This window comes from Protopterus annectens, chromosome 14.part0 (assembly GCF_019279795.1).
Source record: "Protopterus annectens isolate FY-2018-M chromosome 14.part0, PAN1.0, whole genome shotgun sequence".
NCBI lineage: Eukaryota > Metazoa > Chordata > Ceratodontiformes > Protopteridae > Protopterus > Protopterus annectens.
In genome coordinates this window covers 281,220,201-281,240,957 of record NC_056748.1, presented here as the reverse complement: position 1 = coordinate 281,240,957, position 20,757 = coordinate 281,220,201, and the positions used below count along the sequence as shown (strand labels likewise).

At 42.6% G+C, this 20,757-nt stretch overlaps 1 protein-coding gene across 5 annotated transcripts in view; it reads left to right on the top strand.

Annotated features, from left to right (window-relative positions):
- GBF1 (golgi brefeldin A resistant guanine nucleotide exchange factor 1) overlaps positions 1–20,757 on the top strand; it is a 4,751,435-nt gene that overhangs the window by 3,398,369 nt on the left and 1,332,309 nt on the right. For all 5 annotated transcript variants that reach the window (XM_044055999.1, XM_044056000.1, XM_044055998.1 and 2 more), the window contains one exon: positions 4,730–4,823. In XM_044055999.1, coding sequence (XP_043911934.1) covers positions 4,730–4,823 — 94 coding nt within the window. The remainder of the gene's footprint in view (positions 1–4,729; positions 4,824–20,757) is intronic.

The following is a 20,757-nucleotide window of genomic DNA, read 5'->3' as shown; positions in this document are numbered from 1 at the left end:
GGCTTGTGATACCTGCATGTCCCAATCCGACATTCATGCAGAAGATACCTCAGATTTATAGCTGGCTCAATGCACTACCAATTCTCTGCACTGCCCTTTGGCTTATCTACTGTGCCCAGGGTATTCACAAAATGCCTGGCACCAGTAACTGCATTTTTCAGACAAAGAGGAATACAAATTTATCCTTACTTGGACAATTGCCTCATTCAAGCAGAGAACAAGAACATTTTACTACAGCTGTAAAATAAAAAAACACAACGACCATCCAAGGTTTTAATCCACACACTAAGCGCTTTCACCATCAACACATGGCATCATCAGAGTGAATGGAATCAAATTGTTCCCTTACTTTTATACATAACGTTAAAACAATGTTCTAATTGGCCAACACCATAATTACCTTGTCCTTAAAGAAGCATATGTCAGACTATTGCATACTGCTCGTGCACTTATACAAACTGTCTTTGTGAAACATATACATTTCTACAAAATTCTTACTAATGAAAAATATGTATGTATATGCATAACATATAACAACATTTTAAAACACTTTAAAAATTGCATTTTTTAAAAATTGTATGCCAACAGTATACATTTTTTACCCTTCTATGTAACATTTGCCCTTTGTTTCAGTATTGGTTTTAGGGAGATGTGTTAGTTTAAACCAGGTGGCATAAAAGCTTTTAACAAAATCTGCCATTTATACTCCAAAAGTTCCACCTTTAATTTCTCATCTCCCCCTCTTTCACTGTATAACACCCTATCTATAACAAAAAATACAAATCTCCTAAAGTTAGTACACTTCATACTGTGTACATCTAGGGCATTGTGTATGTCATGACCCTTAATAGCACTAAGGTGTTCCCCTATCCTGTCTTTTAGTCTCCTAATGGTCTTCCCTACGTAGTAGGAATTACAGTTTGTACACGTTGCCAAATAGACCATTTTACTACAGCATCTGGCGTTTGTAAAAAGATTACTAACATGCCTAGGGTACACAATAAACAAAAAGAAATCAAAACTAGTACCCTCTCGAGATAATATTCCTGGGTGCAAGCTTAAATACAACTGCCCGGATGGCTTATCTCATGCCAGACAAAGACAACTGACTACTTATTTCAAAATTTTGGCAACAAAGACCCAGTTATCTGCAAGAAAAATTCTGCAGGCTTTGGGCTTCATGGCATCCTGCATTCTGCTAATTCCATATGCAAGACTGCATATGAAGAAACTACAATGGTATCTAAAAAGTGTTTGGGCTCAACATTGCCACAGCCTGGAAACAATAATTACCCTCATTCCCTGCCTGCAACAGGAGTTTCGATGGTGGGCAGAGACCTGTCACCACAACAAGTGACAGCCTTTCACTTTACCCACAGCCAGGCAGACAGTAACAAAAGATGCATCAGATTATGCTTGGGGGGCCCAAATGGCAGGAAGAGATATTCAGGGCACGTGGTCCACAAGCCAAATGCATCTACATATCAATCAAAAAGAGATGCTAGCTGTTCAAAATGCCCTGACAGCCTTCAAGGATCTACTTCATCTAGGGCAACTATTGATAAAGACGGACAATACTACAGTCATGTGGTACATAAACAAGCAGGGAGGCACACATTCCTACCCCCTCTGCAGACTAGCCATGACTTTGTGGGACACAGCATTGACTTACCAAGTACGTCTGCAAGCACAATACCTGCCAGGAAGGATAAATTCTCTGGTAGACGAACTAAGCAGAAACCTAATGGAGCCCCACGAGTGGAAATTGGATCCACAAGTCTTCAGCATGATAACAAGGAACTGGGGATGCCCGGACATAAACCTATTTGCCTCGCCTGACAACTGCCAACTACAGAAATTCTGCACAAGGACTTATCACAAGCTAGCATGGAAGGTGGATGCTCTGTCTTTCAGCTGGAAAAACTTAACAGTATATGCCTTTCCCCCACTGCCCCTCCTCCCCAAGGTACTCCTAAAGGTCAGACAAGAGAAGCCAAAAATGATACTGATTGCCCCAGACTGGCCCCGTCAGCACTGGTACCCAATCCTAAAGAGCTTGTCTTAATGCCCAGCCTGGACATTGCCTCAAATTCCTCACTTATTGACCTAACAAAACAGTCAGATCCTGCACAGCCATCTCAGGACCTTAAACCTGGCAGCATGGTGGATAATGTAACCATTCAAAACACGCTTCTGTCTAAAGCAGTGATGGATGTTATTTTGGAGGCCTAGCTCCAGAAAATCTTATGCAGAAAAGTAGAAGAGATTCTGTGCTTGGAACCAGGCACAAGAAATTGGCACAATTGTACCAAATATTCCTCAGATTTTACAATACTTAACTGAGATGCTGGACAAAGGCCTATCCTTTCCTCAGTTAAGATTCATGCCTCTGCCATTTCAGCTCACTACAATGCAGAACCACCTCTATTTTCTCATCCATTACTAAGGCAGTACCTCAGAGGGGCCAAAAACATAAGACCTCCAAGGAGAATGCCAATACCTGCATGGGACCTAAATTATGTCTTGGAAAAACTGACACTGCCTCCTTCTGAGTCAGCCTCTACAGCTGATATAAAATTCTTATCTTGGAAAACAGCTCTTCTCCTAGCAATAACCTCTGCAAGATGAGTCTCAGAGTTACAGGCACTCATGGCTGTGGAACCCTTTATCATTTTCCATCAGGACAGGGTTTCTCTGAGGACAAACCCGACATTTATGCCTAAGGTAGTGTCCAGTGTGGCCCTGAATCAAACAATTCATTTGCCTACCTTTTATCCAAACCCACAGAATAAGAGCGAGGCTTCTGCATTCTTTGGACATTCACAGGCAGCTACGCTTCTACTTGGACAGAACCAAAGCTTTCAGACAGACTGAGCAATTTCTAGTGGCATATACTGCAGGTTCACAAGGAAAGGTCATCTCAAAGCAGACTATTTCAAAATGGATAGGCCACTGCATTTGTTTCTGCTATTCACAGCATGGCAAAACAGTGCCTAAGGGCATTAGGCCACATTCAACCAGAGCAGCAGCCACTTCAGCAGCCTTCCTCGGAGGAGTACCAACCAAAGACATCTTAGAGGCTGCAACTTGGAGTTCAGTGCATACTTTTACAAAGCACTGTCACTTACCTCTCTACTCTAAATCTAGAGCAGGCTTTGCCACTGCAGTTCTGCAGGGCCTCATAGCCTCTCCTAATCCTATTTAGCCCCAGCCGCCCAACCTTAGCTTTGGGATTCTACCCAATTGTAATGACTGCAACAGTGAAACACGATGAACATAGTACAGTTGTGTACCTACCATAAACGTAGATGTTCGAGTGTATTCACTGCTGCAGTCCAGGTTACCCACCCACCATCCCCCTTTCCTTTGCTGGGCCTTATCTGTACTTCTCTATTCTATACAACCTATGTGGTGTATTTTCTTATAGATGAAGGTAGAGTTTTACTTTACTGCATGCATGTTTATTGGCATAAATTAACCTACCCTTTTTGGGGCACCTGACATCTGGGGCTAGAAAAACTGAAGAAAATGGCGTCGGCTGCATCTTTTATACCCCTGGCGCACTGACGTCAGTTAGGAGGTGACAGCAACCGACGCCGGACCAGGACTTTGGAATTCAGGCCAACTGCGGGTAGCCTGCCAGCAGGATAATCCAATTGTAATGAGTGCAACAGTGAATACACTCGAATATCTACATTTATGGTAGGTACACAACTGTACTTTTCTTCTCTTTCAGCTTCTAGGTTAAGTAAAGCATTTATGATAGGAATCTTTCTCTTTAGGACCCCCCCCACAATAAAAGATTTCTGTTTGTGTCAAGCAGTTGCCAAAATTACCTTGGCTAAATGGATTACAGATTGCATTTCTCAAATTTACTCCCAAAAGGGTATAGAGTTGCTTCAGAAATCCAAAAGCCCACTCTACCAGATCTATGGCTACTTCATCTGCCTTTTCTTCTAAAGACTCAATTGATGAAATTTGTACTGCAGCCACTTGGTCAAACACTCGTACCTTTGTTTCTCACTACAACTTGGACATTGTCTCCAGAAGCAGGGCATCTTTTAGCTCGACAGTGCTCTGGCATATCTTTCATTGAGGTCCACCCAAGAGTCACATAGCTGGGGGCTGTGACCCATCACTAAGGAAGAATAAAAAGGACAACATGAGATTTAGGAGTTTTGTACTTGCCATCACTTGGCATCCGAATTGTCCATTTTCATTCTTCCTCACTTTCCCACTCAACCATCCTTTGGCCTTGTCTCTTCGAGAAGTTACCTAGAGTAATTTGGAACCCATAGGTTCTAGGTTTGGGCTCCAAAACGTTTGTCCATCTTGTTTCTGTAATTCTTGCACAACAGAGCAGCAAACTCAATTTGAGGAGTAAGGGAAGGTACGTTGCATTATGGCAAGAGTGAGGTGCTCGAGACTCGGATCCATAAGTCTTGGATATGTAGCCGAATCGGAGCAGACGTCTGATCCATTAACTATCAGTGAGGAAGAATGAAAATGGACAGCACAGATGGTAAGTACATAACTCCTAATCTATCATTTAAATAAATATATGATTGTTAATGTCATAAGTAATTCAGTAAAGATGTTTTTTGTTTAAAAAAAAATCAGTAGTACTGTGAGTGCATACAAGTACATGTACATAGGAGTTTTCCCAGCACTATGATGTCCTTATTTGATTGAGACAAGTTTTGACTATTTTCACTTTTTTTCATAATAGGAAATGTGCCACAATTTCTGCTCAGTATGGACTCAGTGATGTGTTTGACAACTTGATAATTTCTCTATGCAAGTTTACAGCTTTGAGCAGTGAGGTGAGTGTGTTTGCTGTATCAGTAATATATCATATGCGTCTGCAACTAGGAAAACAAAGCCAGTGTTAAATCCGAAGGCAAATCTCTTATGCATAAATTAGTCGTGTTAAAAGTTCAAATTTAGGTATTTGTTTTTTTCCTAAACAGGACAGAGAATGTACAAGTGGAGTAGCAAAGTAAACTACAGAAAAAATGAACCGTTAACTACATACTGTGTGCTAAGGACAATGTTAAAAATGAATTGTACTGTAAAATTACATAGGTCATTTAAAATTCCCTTGTTTACAAAAAATTAGAAAGTCCATAATACAAATCATCTGTGCTGTCATGAATTTGGACAGTTGGATGTATACTGTGGGATTTACACATATTAATAAGGATTTCTAGGTATGAACATTCTAGAATTTTTTAATCATTTTAAATTTGTCAGTTTTTACACATACTGACTTGATTCTGATGCACTCCCTTCCCTCAAGAGGTCTTGTATGCCTCTAGAAGTTTTCCTGCTGCAGCCTGTGGATGCTTGCCAATACCCCATCCCGCATCTTGTTCCTCTGCATCTGATCAAAAATTTACTTTTGCTTTGGGTGTACATTGTCTATTTGAGATTGTAGACGCACCAAGTAAAGAAGATGAAAAGTACATGAAGCACTACTGTTATGTTTATTTATATTTGCTTACCTGGATAATGTACTGGTAAATATTTTTGTTAACACCTTTATTGAATTGTCACTTGTGACATAGGCAAATTTACATTTATACAAAAGTAATCAAACTGTATTAACAAATTAACATTAACAAACATTATGCTTCACATATATTGCTATATGTTGTATACCCTAAGCAACATTACATTAATTACTCAATTCCTGCTCCTTTTTTAAACGAGAAACATCTTTATTAAACCATCACTTACGACATACGCAATCATGCATTTATATAAATGAAAACAAACCACGCTGACACAATCCTAGTTGCAAGCTCTTTACATCACAATCCATACTGACACACTTCCAATTGCAAACATTGTACATCACTTATAATCTACACAGTCATTTTCAGTCAAACATAGCTCATTTAAGTCCTTCCTTCTTTTAAACCTCATTCCTCCCCTGTATGTGTTGTCCCCACAATTCCCATTTTTTTTCCTATGTAGTTTGCTCCTACCCTTTTCTAAAGATCTTGGTTCCGGTTGTTTTATCACTGTTACTATACTCACTACTTCTAATAAAGTCAGTTTATATTTTGATTTCCATTTTCTAGTAATTGCTTTCTGGCAGCTACCATAATTAGACACAGGAAAGCCTTACCATGTCTAGGCAATTCTGATTTTGTATCCTAGCTCAGAAAAATCATCTCCCTAGTCAAACCAGTCTGCCCACCCAGCATCTCTAACAGTGCATCCTGCAGGAAATCCTTAAAGTCCACCAACCATCCGCACTCCCACAAAATATGTTCCCAAGTACCTCTTTCTTCCATGTCACACCTTTACTTTGCTGTCTACCTGAGGAACAATTCTCTGGAGTCTACTTGGGGTAAAGGAATATGTATGTAAACATTTCCAAGCAAAAATCTTAAATCATCTTGATTTTGTTGCATATTTAAGAGACATTCATATGTCCTCCCATTGTTTCTTTGTGAATTGCTTATCCAATCTGTCTTCCCAATCCTTTCAAACCTCCTCTAATTGATTATTGTAGTTATTGTGCAATATTTTATATGATGTACTAATTCTTCCTTTGTTAATGGCAGCTTCTGTTCTAGATTCTACTAAAAACTCTACCGGTGCTGGTCTTTCATTTAGTTCCTCCCTATTTCTTTCTTTATGCCTATACCCTGACAACAATTCTTGATAAGGAAGGCAATCTGTAACCTGCAGTCCAAATAAATTCTTGGTCTCTTCCCATTCTGTTACCTTTCCTTCTCTAGTTAATTGCTCCCAGTACCCACTTGGTTCCTTTGCCAGTTTTCTCCAGTAAATTGCAGCCCCTTCTTGCCTGTTGTCTCTATCCCTAATTGCAGTCGTCCCTGTCGGCAGAATCTCCTTTCTCCATTCCCGTGTTCTTAGAGTACTGCCTGCTACTGAATTGATGTAATATTCTGTATGATTATTGTTATTCTCCTTAAAGGCCTGCATTTAAAATCCCAGTATCTCTTTGTTTCTTGGGCTTCCCTCCTGTTTCAACATCATCCCTTTTCACTTTGAATTATAATTTTCTGCCTGTGCTATGTATAGGAGTTTTAACTGTGAAATACCCCTTCAAATTGGGTAATCCCAACATGCCCTGTTCTACTGGAAGAATCAGCATATCCCACTTGACATCTTCCCCTCCCTGATAGTCATTCAGCTCTTTATTAATTGCTATCCACAACTTCTCCTTTGGCTGATAAAAATATACCTGACCTTTGTATAAGACTAAGGGGACTAAAAACATTTTGTGACTGCTTTGTATCTTAATGTCCATATCCATATAACAAAGCTTCAGTTTTCTAAATTTTTGTATTATCTTTTGTTTAGTCTCTTCCTACATATCCTTAACTGCCACACCAGAATAATTTTTAATCCGTACTCCTAAATACTTCATTTTATCATGTCCCCATAAATACGGGTATTGCTGAACCAATTCATGTGTGGGTACATAATGTACCATTGTTGCCTTTGTTTTAGCTTCATTAATCTTGTATCCCAAAAAGATCCGAAATTGTCTCAGAATGTTCCACAACACTGTAATGTCTCTTTCTGATTTTGTCAGGTATAAAATAATATCATCTGCCAATAGAGGCAGTTTTTCTTCACTGTCATACCAATTATAACCTTGAATTTATGAGTCACTTATTTTCTTTGCCAGTGGTTCTAATTATAATGCATATAACAAAGGGGAAAGAGGACAACCCTGCCTGGTTCCTGTACTCGAGCAGAAATTATCAGAGAGGACCCCATCCACTGTAATTTTCACCTCCGGTCCTCCATATATCCTCCTAATCAACCTTATCATTTTTTCAGGAAGTGCAAATGCTTCTATTGCCCTGCTTATAAAGTCCCAGACCCAGCTTACTCTGTCAAATGCTTTCTCTGGTTCAAGACCCACCAATAGCAATGGTATTTTCTTACATTCTGCTTCCCTCTGGGTCATCATTGTCTGTTAATGTTGTCAAATGTTTGCCTCCCATCCAGAAAATCACCTTGATCCATATCTTATCAATTTTGGCAGTACTTTTGTCATTCTTTTAGCCATTATAGCTATGAACACTTTATAATCAAGGTTTAGTCTTGAAATGGGCTTGTATGAAGCTGGGTCTGATAAATTTTTACCCTCTTTAGGTATTGGAGGTACCATTGCTTTCTTCCAATATATTGGTACTTCTCCTCTTAAAATACTGTTAAAAAAAACCTTCCAGATCTTTCAGTTTTTTTCCCTCCTAGCTTCCAACCTTCCACATGAATAACATCTATTCCTGGAGACTTTCCTGCAGATTGGTTATACATCACAATTTTTATCTCATTTCCTCCTATCCTAATCGTTAGCAAATGAGCCTCATCTGCTTCTAACCTTGGCATATTTAATTCTTCCATAAACATTTCCATGTGTATTTTTCTTGATTTCCATATTTCTCTGCTTTATAGAGACTTTCATAGATTTTCCGAAATATTTGTAATACTTCTACAGGCTCTCTTGTTACCTTCCTTGTTGTAGGCTCACTAAACTTGGCGACAGCCCTTTCTGCTTTCTGTTACCTGAGTCTTTTTGCTAAAAGTTTTTGTGCTCTACTGTTTTCAAAAACAGTTGCTTAACAGCAGTCTTTCCTAAACTCATGCATATTAAGGTTATCCCTTATTTTCTGCTTAGCATTCTGCAGTTGATCCTCTTCTTGTTATGTGAGTTTCCCCCTATTCTGCAGTGCTAACATTTGTCATCCCTCTAAATAATTCTTGTTACTTCTTAACCATAGCTCCATTTCTTTTATTTTCTCCCTAGTTTTAAACTCCCCCTTAATTTTATCCTACTCCCTAGTTATATTTCCAGAAGAAATTTCTATCCTTTCTAATAGCTCCTGAATAATCTCCACTACCCATTCCTTAAATTCCTCTCTTTTCAACAGATAGGTAGGAAAACGCCATTGTCTCATTTTTTATTTCATTAACCTGTGTTTTTATTTTAGTTGTTATTGACGCATGATCTGAAATAATTATTGGGCATGTGTCAAGACCTTCAATTAAATGCACATGTTCCTGTCAAATGTAAATTCTGTCTAGCCTAGCCCAGTTTTTATATCTTGGGGAATAATGTGTAAATTCACTCTGAACTCCTGTTACTGAATATACTTCTTCCATGCCAAATATTTTCATAAATGTCTTCAAAATTCTACCCTCCTTTGTTATGCTTTCCCTTCTGGGCCCCCCAGATACATCTTCACTGTTGCAAATCACATTCCAGTCCCCACTTATAAGTAATATTCCTTGCTGAAAACTGATTATTTCTCCCAAAATTTTCTTAAGCTCCATTATAGTGGTTTTAGCTGGAATATAAATACTTGCCAGTGTAATCGTCCTCCCTTGCCAGTAGCCCCTTAGCACTACAGATATGCCATTATCTTTTTTATCATCTTCTGTCACTATTGGAGCTCCACATGCAATTAATATAGTATCCCTATTTTCATTTGTCCCAGGTATTCTGCTGAATAACTATCTTGAAAACCTTTCTTTATCAAATTCACATGTTAGTTTCTTTCTAAACATGTCTCCTGTAACATATTATTTGCACTTTACATTTTTATTCACTGATCAATATTGACTAAATATATTATTTGCACTTTACATTTTTATGCACAGATCAATGTTGACTAGTTTCAGGCTCAGCTCAGGGTAAGGGCAAATCATTTCACAAACAAAACGTTCAGAAGTGTAAGCAAGACTAATGACTTAGAAAAAATGGTATATTCCAAAATCAAGAAGACAACTTCATTAAGCACCCTTCTGATATAAGAAGGGGACTTAATTTAACATTGTTTCATCACTGTTAAGCTCTAGTCTTGTACTAAAGCATTAGCAGCAACAACCAAAGAACAGAGACTGAACCATTTTCACATCTTTAAAAGCTGTAATGCTCTTCATATTGTTGCAGAAAAATACAAGTATGGCAAAGCAAAGTGAATAACAGCTTTTAAAGCTTTTCGTTCATCAGATGGGTAATGCTTCTGCTCATCTTTTGAGGTGCAGCACTGAGTGTATTACAGCTGTTAGTGTTTTAAAACATTTTGAGATCCTACCTTTTTTCATTGCAAGTTGGAGCTTACATTATAACAGTTAAAGCTCCATGTACTATAAAGAATTATGATAAAGTTGCTGATCATAATCAGTATGAAGATCTATTCTTGACACAGATTCAAGAAATTTACCTCCAGAATAAAGGTGCTTTCTCTATGCATTTCTCCCACTCACTGGCAGATTGAGTATGAGTGGTTCTCTGTATCGGGAATTCTATGGTTTCATTGCTGTTATTTTACAGAACATTAAGTTTTATATTTTATATATAGATATGCATATAAATTTATACATCACTTTAATGTAATGTTATTGTTACATTATGCATATTGCTGCCTGTAGGTGAGCAGTAGCAATTGCTACAGGTGGAAGAGTTTAAGTATTTTGGAATTTTCATTGAATGTTGGTAGTGGGGAAAAGGCGATGGCTCTTTTTTACTGGCCATTTTGATTTCCCATCTTTTGCTTTGATCACAGGGTGACTAGAGGGATTTGTTTATGGGTACAGTAAGCACAGTTCAGGTGATATCCTCATTAGCAAGTAGCTGACTGTTCTTAAGAGAACGAAAGATCAGCATTCAGTAAGGAGCTTTGAATATAGCTAATGATCCTGTATGTCAAGAGGAATCAGTTGAGGTGGCTGTGGGTATCTTGTGAGTATGTTCTTAAGTGCTTGCTATGCAAAGTATACCTAGGGGAGTTTTCAGGAAGAGGCTCTAGGTCAGATGGAGGACATGTTAGTTGGATTGTATCTCTTCATCTTGCCTGAAATGTCTGGGGTCTCACAGGATGGGCTGGACACTTTCTGATGAAAATCAACTTGTTTACCTCGCTTACCTGGTTAGCTCACTGTATATATGTCTAACTATGTGTGTGTGTGTGTGTGTGTATGTATATATATATATATATATATAACTATGTGTGTGTATGTATATATATATATATATATATATATATATATCGGGTCTACTTCAGAATGTCGACCGTTCAGAATGCTGACTTTCATATGGCCGACACCATATGATCGACATTCCGAAAGACCAACATCCTGAAATAGCATCATCCTTATTTACTGATGTCCGATTACTCTGAAATAAAAGGGATATTTTACCTGCGAATCTAAAGGGATGGTGTATGCAGCGAACTGTTCATGATGTCCTGCCTTTTATATAAGAAAAAACTCTAGCAAATTAAAAATAGAATATGTGAACATGTTATGGATATAAAGAAAAGAAAAAAACACTAATGCTTTATATAGGCATATAGAAGAAGAGGAAAAACATAATATGTGAAGTTGTTCAGTCTCGCAGTTTGTTCTTACACGTGGGTTCGGAGCTGATCCATCGGCTCCGAGTCGGCCGCTTTCCAAACTCTAGATCTCTTAGAAGCTCGAGACATAGTCCCTATCCCATGATGCTCTGCTGCCAAACCCCAGATCTAGTTTGCCGCTGCAACGGATCACACGATCTTCTGATGAAGCTCGGGCCAGTATTCTCTTTTATTATATATTTGTATATTTAGACTTTAATATCCATTAGGGATCTGATATTTAGTGAAGCTTCACTTTTTTCTTCCTTTTTGGTGGTATTAGAGTAGGTAATCTAAGCTAGTATTTTGTTTTTGTTTTTAGTTCTGAGCGGTTTGCTCCTAGGCCTTTAGCCTTTTTTGATTTACTCTTTTGACAGGGCTCTGTCAAATTTAATACCCTGTCCCCTTATAGTCTGTATTGAGTGTTTGTTTTTCTTTCTTTAGTTATTGTAGTTCAGGGATCTGAATTTCTAAGCGAGTTTTGTGGTGTTATTCGAATAATTTTTTCACAATGTCAGAAAAGCAAAAATCTGGTTTCAAAAAGTGTGACTGTGGACAAAAGATGTCCATCACGGATAATCATTCTTCTTGTGTTTATTGTTTGGGTCCGCTACATTTACAGGAGGACTGCTCTATCTGCCATTCCTTCAGTGGCAGGGTGTTGTTAGGGAGGAGAAGGAAACTGGTAGACAGAGGACTGTTGAAATCGGACTTCCAGGATTTATTGGATAAGACTGACCAGACCTCCAAGTCCTCGAAGGGGTCGAAGTCATCTAAGGTGTCTTCAGAGCCCAAGTCTTCGGCTCCGAGCACCTCTGGCAAGACTCTGTTGCTGGCTCCACAGCCTTCAGAGCCGTGCACCGAGATCTTATCTTGGAGCCAAGTCGTGCTAGAACTGGTGTCAGAGGTTTTGAAATCTCCGATCCTTAAGTCAGTGGCTTCTTCGGCACCTTCGACCCATTCTTCCGGTGCCCTTTCTGACATTGATGTGAACCGAGTGGTACAGAGACTTTTAGTGAACCCAGCCCTGGCCAAATTGCTTGCTGCTTCGACCCAGTTGGCTTTGAAGCCTACGACCCCTCCTTCCACGAGTTCTGCTCCTCCGAGACCAGTCGAGCCTTCGGAGCCGGAAAGAGAGGATCCGATAGTGATGGAACCCTCGGAGCCGAGGCCTGATGTCCTTCAAGAATGCAACTGCAGTCATAACATATGGGTTGTCCTGCCTCAGGCAGCCCTCGGTCGGCCGGATTCCAAAGTCTGGGTCTGGCGTCGGCTGGTGTCGCCTCCTCTCCGACGTCAGAACGGCTGGAGTATAAAGGCATCGGCCGACGCCATCTTCTAGTCTTTCTTGCCACGCGGTGCCCGAAGCAGAAGCAGTTCGCAAGTGCCGGTCGGTCAGCTCCTGTGTTTTCAGTACCGAAGTCATCTAAAAGCTAAGTACCCCGTTGGGAACATTTTTCTTGCCTCAGCCGATGTCAGAACAAATTGAGAAAGTTAATAATTGTTTGTCTTGTGGTAAACAAATACCTCATAAGGACTTCCATTCTTATTGCCTCCCTTGCCTGGGCCCAGACCACGACGTCTCGGCCTGTGCTGCCTGTGCTTGCTTTAATAAGCGCACTCTCAGGGGCCAGGCAGAATTTGCCGAAGACTTTTTCGGCGAATCTTTCGCTTATATCATGCCGTCGGAACAACCGACAACTCAATCTACCAAAAAACGAAAGGACCGGGACCGACATCCTCGGCCCGCGATCTGCCCGACACCATTCCTGTGGACAAGGTTACTCCTGCACGTGGGGCAGCTAGGCCTCCTGTATCCATGTCCATCAAGGCCTTTGCACGTGCTAAGGCCGCCAGCCAGGCCAAGGCCCATCCTAAACCTACTGCCCAGGCCCCTTCTTCTGATAAACAGATCATGTCTCTTGCTGCAGATCTTATTTCTCTTATCAGGGGGTCTCACCCTCATCCAGACAGAGGTTCTCAGCCACCTGCAGAGAAAAGGCCCAGACCTGAGCAGGCCGACAACCTCTCTTCAGATGAAGCCTCTGGGGATTCTGAGCATTCAGATACCCAAGAAGAATCCTTCCAGGCCTATGAGGACTCTGATGCTGAGGAATCAATTCCCTCTGCCTCTCCTCCAGAGGATTTTTCATTCGGTGAAGTCCTACACTCTATGAGGGAGCATTTTAAATGGCAGGGTCAGGAATTCTCTGATTCCAGGAAAAGGCTACGTACCTTCCTCAAGCTACCCCAGCACAGAACTTTAGCTATCCCTCCAGTTATGGATGTCCTGGATGATGTTTTCTCCGACTCCAGTGCTAACCCTGATTCTCTCCCTCCTGCTCCTGTCAAGCCAGACAGATATTATAGGGTCCCTGACACCCACAAACATCTCTTTAAGGCCCATTCTGTGGATCTAGAAACTATTTCACAGGGCCCCAAGGGAGTGGCTACTTCCACAGCCAAGAATCCACTGCCAGCGAATAGGGAAGCTAGGTCCCTGGAGAGATGGGGTAACCTCTACCACCCTGGCCATGAGGTCACTTAACTGCCTTTTTCATATGTTTCAGTACCAGGATTTTTTACTGGATGATTTACAGAAAAAGCTAGCCTCTCCTGAGCCTATTGATAGAAAGGCATTGCAGGATCTAGTACATAACACTCAGCAGGTTAGCAATCATTTTCTTCAGTGTGGTTATGATGCATTGGAGGCTTCATGTAGGGCAGCTATGACTGGGGCTGTTATACGTAGACATGCTTGGTTAAAAGAACAGCCACTGCCAGACCATGTTAAATTAAAGTTACTTGATGCACCTCTGGAAAAACAGAAGCTTTTTGGTGCTAATACACAAGATGTGTTGAAGTCCATTGAGGAAAAAGCTAAATCAGTACAGACAGTCAAAGATTTCCTCCAGGTTCAGCCACCCAGATTCAGCAGGAATTGGCCTTCAAAGAATTGGTCCTTTCCAGACACTGACAAGTTTCAAAGGGGAAAAAACAGGCGTGCCCGAGGTAGAGGGCAATACCGAGGCTCCTACAGGGGCCGCCAATGGCAACCACCAAATCAAAGAAGTGGCGCAGGCAGTCCAGCTGCACCACAAGGACAACCACAATGACTTGACTTTCATACCGCCTACAAAGGTTCAAAGAGAAGCACCTTTGGGCGGAAAATTATCCTTATTCTCAAAAAACTGGCATATCTTAACCAAGGACAAATGGATTCTGGATTTAATAGACAAAGGTTACAGATTCCACTTCCATACTTTACCAATAAGACAAGGCATGCCAAACCTGCCACTTCATCAAAGGGCAGAGGCACTCATTCAAGTTTCAAAGCTGTTAAATATAAAAGCAATAGAAAAGGTCCCTCCACAGGAACAAGGCCAGGGATTTTATTCAAGACTGTTCCTTGTTCCAAGAAAGGAAAACAAATGGAGGCCTATACTGGACTTGTCTACTCTAAATACTTATCTCATTGTGCCAAAGTTCAAAATGCTGACGTTGCAGCAACTCCTTCCCATGCTGGGCAAGGGGTCTTGGCTGGTCACTCTGGACCTCAAGGAGACATATCTGCATGTCCCAATCAGACAAAGCTGCAGAAGATACCTCCGATTTCTTGCAGGGACAGAGCATTATCAATTCTCAGCATTGCCGTTTGGCTTATCTACTGCGCCCAGAGTGTTCACGAAATGCCTGGCATCAGTAGTGGCACACTGCAGACTCCAGGGGATTCAAATATACCCCTACCTGGACGACTGCCTCATACAAGCAGACAACAAACAAACCTTGATAGCAAACTTGGACTATGTCATTCAATTACTACAGGCCTTGGGATACACAGTTATCATTCAGAAATCAAGACTTCTGCCATCCCAACAGATTATTTTCCTAGGAGCCAAACTGGACACAAAAACACAAATGGCTTACCTCACAGAGGAAAAACAACAGCAGTTACCAGAGTACTTCAAAGGCCTAGCAAAGTTCTCCCAGCTGACTACAAGGAAAATCCTGCAGGCCCTGGGGTTCATGGCATCTTGCATTCTTCTGATACCTTTGGCAAGACTTCATATGAGAAAGCTGCAATGGTACTTAAAAAGCTTATGGTCCCAACACAGCCAAAGCCTAGAGGACGTAATCCCACTCATTCCATGTCTACAAAGAGAATTTTTGTGGTGGGCTCAAACAAGTCAGTTAAACAAAGGCATGTCTTTCAACAAACCTCAAGCAGGTCAAATGATTACAACAGACGCCTCAGACCATGGATGGGGGGTGCACATGGAGGGCAGATGCATTCAAGGTCAGTGGACACCAAGGGAAAGGCATCTGCACATAAACCAAAAAGAGATGTTGGCAGTGATACATGCAATCGAGTCTTTCGAAAAATCACTTCAACATGGACATTTGCTAATAAGGACAGACAACACCACTGTTATGTGGTATATAAACAAGCAGGGAGGCACTCATTCTTATCCCCTCTGCAGACTAACAATGATTCTCTGGGAAAAATCCCTAAGTCTGAAGATACATCTGCAATTCCAGTTTGTACCAGGCAAGGACAATGTACTGGCGGACAAGCTGAGCAGGAATTTCTTGGATCCACACGAATGGATGCTGCATCCTCACATTTTCTCACAAATAACAAGGACATGGGGAAGACTGGACATAGATCTCTTTGCTTCTCACATGAATCATCACCTGGAAAAGTTCTGTACAAGGACCCACCATCCTCTAGCCTGGAAAACGGATGCTCTCTCCTTCAGCTGGAATTCCCTAACAATTTATGCATTCCCTCCTCTACCACTGCTGACCAAGGTGATACTGAAGATCAAAGCAGAACAACCAACAGGCATTTTGATAGCTCCAGACTGGCCAAGGCAGCACTGGTACCCATTGCTGTTGAGCATAACTCGGACCAAACCGTGGCCTCTGCCCCTATGGCCTCTGCTTCTAACACAACACAGTTACAGGACTGTTCATCAAAACCTGAAAACATTGCATCTGACAGCCTGGAGGTTACCATAACTCCTTCCGATATCTCTCTTTCCAAAAAAGTTCAAGAGATCTTACTGGAAGCACGCAGATCTTCCACCAGAAAAACCTATTCAGCCAAGTGGAAGAGATTCATCATCTGGAATGCTAGCAGGGGTCAGGATACAACAGTATTGAGTATACCTCAGATATTGGAATACCTGGCAGAAATGTTTCATATTGGTCTCTCATATTCTTCCATAAAGATTCATGCCTCAGCAATCTCAACAAAATACAATTGTGATCCACCTGTGTTTTCGCATCCTTTGCTAAGACAGTTCCTAAGAGGGATAAAGAATATCAAACCTCCCAGGAAACCGCCAGTACCTGCATGGACCTCAATTTCGTCTTGGAAAAATTAACTCTTCCTCCCTTTGAACCAGCAGCAACTTCAGAAATGCAATTTCTCTCATGGAAAACGGTTTTCCTATTGGCAATCACATCAGCAAGAAGAGTCTCGGAGATACAGGCACTCATGGCAGTACCTCCTTTTCTAATTTTTCATCAGGACAGAGTCTCTCTAAGAAACAATCCTTCATTCATGCCAAAAGTAATTTCCAGGGTGTCTCTCAATCAAGCCATTCACCTGCCTACTTTCTTCCCCAATCCTCAAAACAGGGGGGAAGCACTGCTGCATACTTTGGACATACACAGGCAACTACGCTACTACTTGGACAGAACTAAGGCCACCAGAAAATCTGACCAACTGCTTGTAGCCTATGCTGCTGGAGTACAAGGAAAAGCAATCTCCAAACAAACAATTTCCAAATGGATTGGACACCGCATCAGATTCTGCTATTCTTTTCATGGAAAAAGTGTGCCAGCCAATATTAGGCCACACTCCACCAGAGCTATAGCCACATCCACAGCTTTCCTAAGAGGAGTGGCTACAAAGGACATTCTAGAGGCTGCTACATGGAGCTCCGTGCATACATTTACCAAGCACTACAACCTACCTTTATACTCCAGATCCCGAGCAGGCTTCGCTTCTGCAGTCCTGCAGGGCATTTTAGCTACACCATCACTTTCTTAGTTCCAACCACCCCCAGCTTGGCTATGGTATTCAACCCATATGTTATGACTGCAGTTGCATTCTTGAAGGACATAGTACAGTTTTGTACCTACCATAAATGTAGATGTCTGTTAGATATGCAACTGCAGTCGGATTTTCCCACCCTCCTACCCCTCTGCAATCTTCTTTATGGGTCCACTCCCCCTATTCCTATTAGCTGGGGGTATCTCATATGGTGTATCTGTTTATTACTGTCGTGCATGTCTGGAATTGTTTATCCATTCACCAAATTTTGCCTTCCTAGGAGGGCACCTGGCATCTGGGGCAAGAAACACTGAAGAAGATGGCGTCAGCCAATGCCTTTATACTCCAGCCGTTCTGACGTCGGAGAGGAGGCGACACCAGCCGACGCCGGACCCAGACTTTGGAATCCGGCCGACCGAGGGCTGCCTGAGGCAGGACAACCCATATGTTATGACTGTAGTTGCATATCTGTCGGACATCTACATTTATGGTAGGTACAAAACTGTACTTTCCAGTGCTCTTGGCTCCTTTGACCTTGACTTCTTCGGTTCTGATCGAAGAGTCTCGGAGCCGACACTCTCTTGCCGGTTCCGAGGGGAGGAGTCAAACCGATGTTTCAGTTCTGACTCTCCCTCTCTGGGCTTCGGCGCAGATGAGCTCGGTTCCATCCTCTGGTTCGGAGCCTTTGGTCTCGGCCCCTGGGAGGCTGCCATCTTCTTCGGAACTGGCGGACTCCTCGGGTCGGGAAACCAGTGCCTTCGATGCTATGAGGAAGGTCATGTCTGCTAAGACCCTCACTTCTTCAGTTCCTTCCTCTTCCTCCCCTAAAGGGCCGCGCACTATCTCTACACCACAGATTCCCACTAAGCTCCGAGACCCAGAGCCTCAGGTTACCCCATTGGGTGACCCCTGCTTGACCGAGACTTCACCAGATGCCCCCACTAATGAAGTTCCCAGGAAAAGACTGTGTAAGAGGAGGCATTTAAATTCCCCCCAGGATTCCTTAACATCAGACACCGACCTGGAGGAATCAGAAGGGTCCCCAGGGTCCTCCTCTGAGGATGTCTCTTTTGCAGACATCCTTGAAGTACTAAGGCAGAGGGGTGACTGGCAGTCCCTTACCCCTACTGAGGATGAGTTGGTGCTCCTGAAGGCTTTTGGATCTCAACCCTCCACCTCCTGGGTTACTCCACCTTTCGATGAATTTAATGGCCTTGATCGCTCGAAAGGTATGGGAGTCTCCTGATTCTATGGAATAGGTCCCTCGGAGGCCCAACAAATTTATCACCTGCCCTCAGGATAAGTCATTTCTCACAAAAGGGGTTCCCGTTGATGCCGTGGTGGTGGCGGCGGCCACCAAGAAAGAGATGTCAGACACCTCTTCCTCTGTCCATCCTCCAAATAGAGATTCCAGGATGATGGACAGATATGGGAAATGCATCTTTAGTTCTGTGATATTTGCAATGAGATCGCTTAACTATTTAACCCATTTTACCCGTCTTCAACGAGATCTCCTAAAAGAGCTTTGGAGATACTCTACAGGGCAACACAGGTGATGCTGTCTCCCAGAAAGTGACGGCACAGCTTAACACATTTAATTCCATTGTAAACTCGTCCATGAGGCTCATTTCTTATGCAGCCGCGGGATCGAGCCGGGCAGCGGGTTCAGCGATAGCTCTGCGGAGACTATCCTTGATGCGCTTATGCTCCTTTGTGGAACCTTCAAGTCTTCCTTTGTGAATACCCTATTTGATGGCTCTTACTTGTTTGGGCCCAAAGTTAAGGAGACACTCACTAGGTGTGAGCAGGAAGGAAAGACTCTATCTGCCATAGGAGTCCATTTTTCCACCCCCACTAGACCGTACCCCAAAGGGCAGAGAGGTGGAAAAATGTGGTTCTGAAAGTCCCAAGGAGCTTTTCAGAACACACGTAGTGAAACCCCCTCCGGGGGCAGAGGAGGGGGGTATAATGGTAGACGCCGCCCAGGTGGCAGAGGGGGTCCGCAGAACCAGGGTGACGGAGCAGTTCCCTGGCAAACCCTATCAGTGCTCCTGAGAGGAGGTCCGACCGTCCTATTCTGGAGGCAGTCGAGGGTCGCTTAGCTTTATACCCAGACGCCTGGCTAGGAATTACATCAGATTCACCAGAGGCTACATCATTCCCTTTTCAGAATTCCCTTCCATTCGGACAAGAATCCCAGACGTTCCACCCAGTCTGCGGAGTCTAGCAGCCATAGAAATTCAGAGGCTGCTGGAAAAAGTCATCCAGCCAGTCCCAGCAGACCAAATAGGATCCAGAACTTACTCCAGGTTCTTTTTAGTTCCAAAGAAAACAGGGGACTGGAGGCCCATCTTAGACCTCAGCAATCTCAACTCCTTTGTCAAAAAGAAAAAGTTCTGAATGGTCGCGCTTCAGTTGATAATCCCGTTTCTCAAAACGGGCGATTGAATGTGCTCGATAGATCTCAAGGATGCGTACTAGCACATAAAAATGGCCAGGCCATCCATAGATCACTTGTGTTTCCGGCTGGGGCCAGTCACTACCAGTTCTGAGCTCTGCCCTTTGGACTCACCACAGCCCCCAGAGTGTTCACCAAATGCATGGCAATTGTCACGGCTCACCTGAGACGTTTAGCATTCCGGGTGTTTCCATATCTCGACGACTGGCTCCTCACCACCACCACCATATATCAACTGATTCACGCCGGGGATTACACTATCAGCCTGTGCTCCCAGTTGGGCATAACCTTAAATTTCGAAAAATCTGCTTTATCGCCGTCGCAGCATATTTCGTTTATAGGAGCAGATCTAGACACCACCACCGCCCTGGTCAGATTGCCTCAAGAACAAGTAATCTCTTTACAAAACCAAGTATCCCTTTTGTTGACGGAAAAGAAAGTCCCTGCATTCCAAGTTCGAAAGCTGTTAGGCACCATGGCAGCGACTCTCATAGCGGTTCCTCTGGGGCGCACATACATGAGGATACTCCAATGGTTACTCTTCACACAGTGGTCTTATCAACAACTTCCACTGTCACATGAGATTCTGCTGACAGATACTTGCAAAAAGGACCTCCTTTGGTGGTTGAACAGCCACCAAGTTCCTGTAGGTCGTCCGTTTGTACTCCCCCCCCCCCTCCAACAGCCACAGTGACCATGGATGCTTCCCTGATAGGGTGGGGGGGCTATGTCAGGGAAGAACTGTCCAAGGTACTTGGTCAGAGATGGAATCCAGTTTGCACATCAATGTTTTGGAGTAGAGAGTGGTGTTCCTGGCATTGCAACACTTTCATGACTCTCTA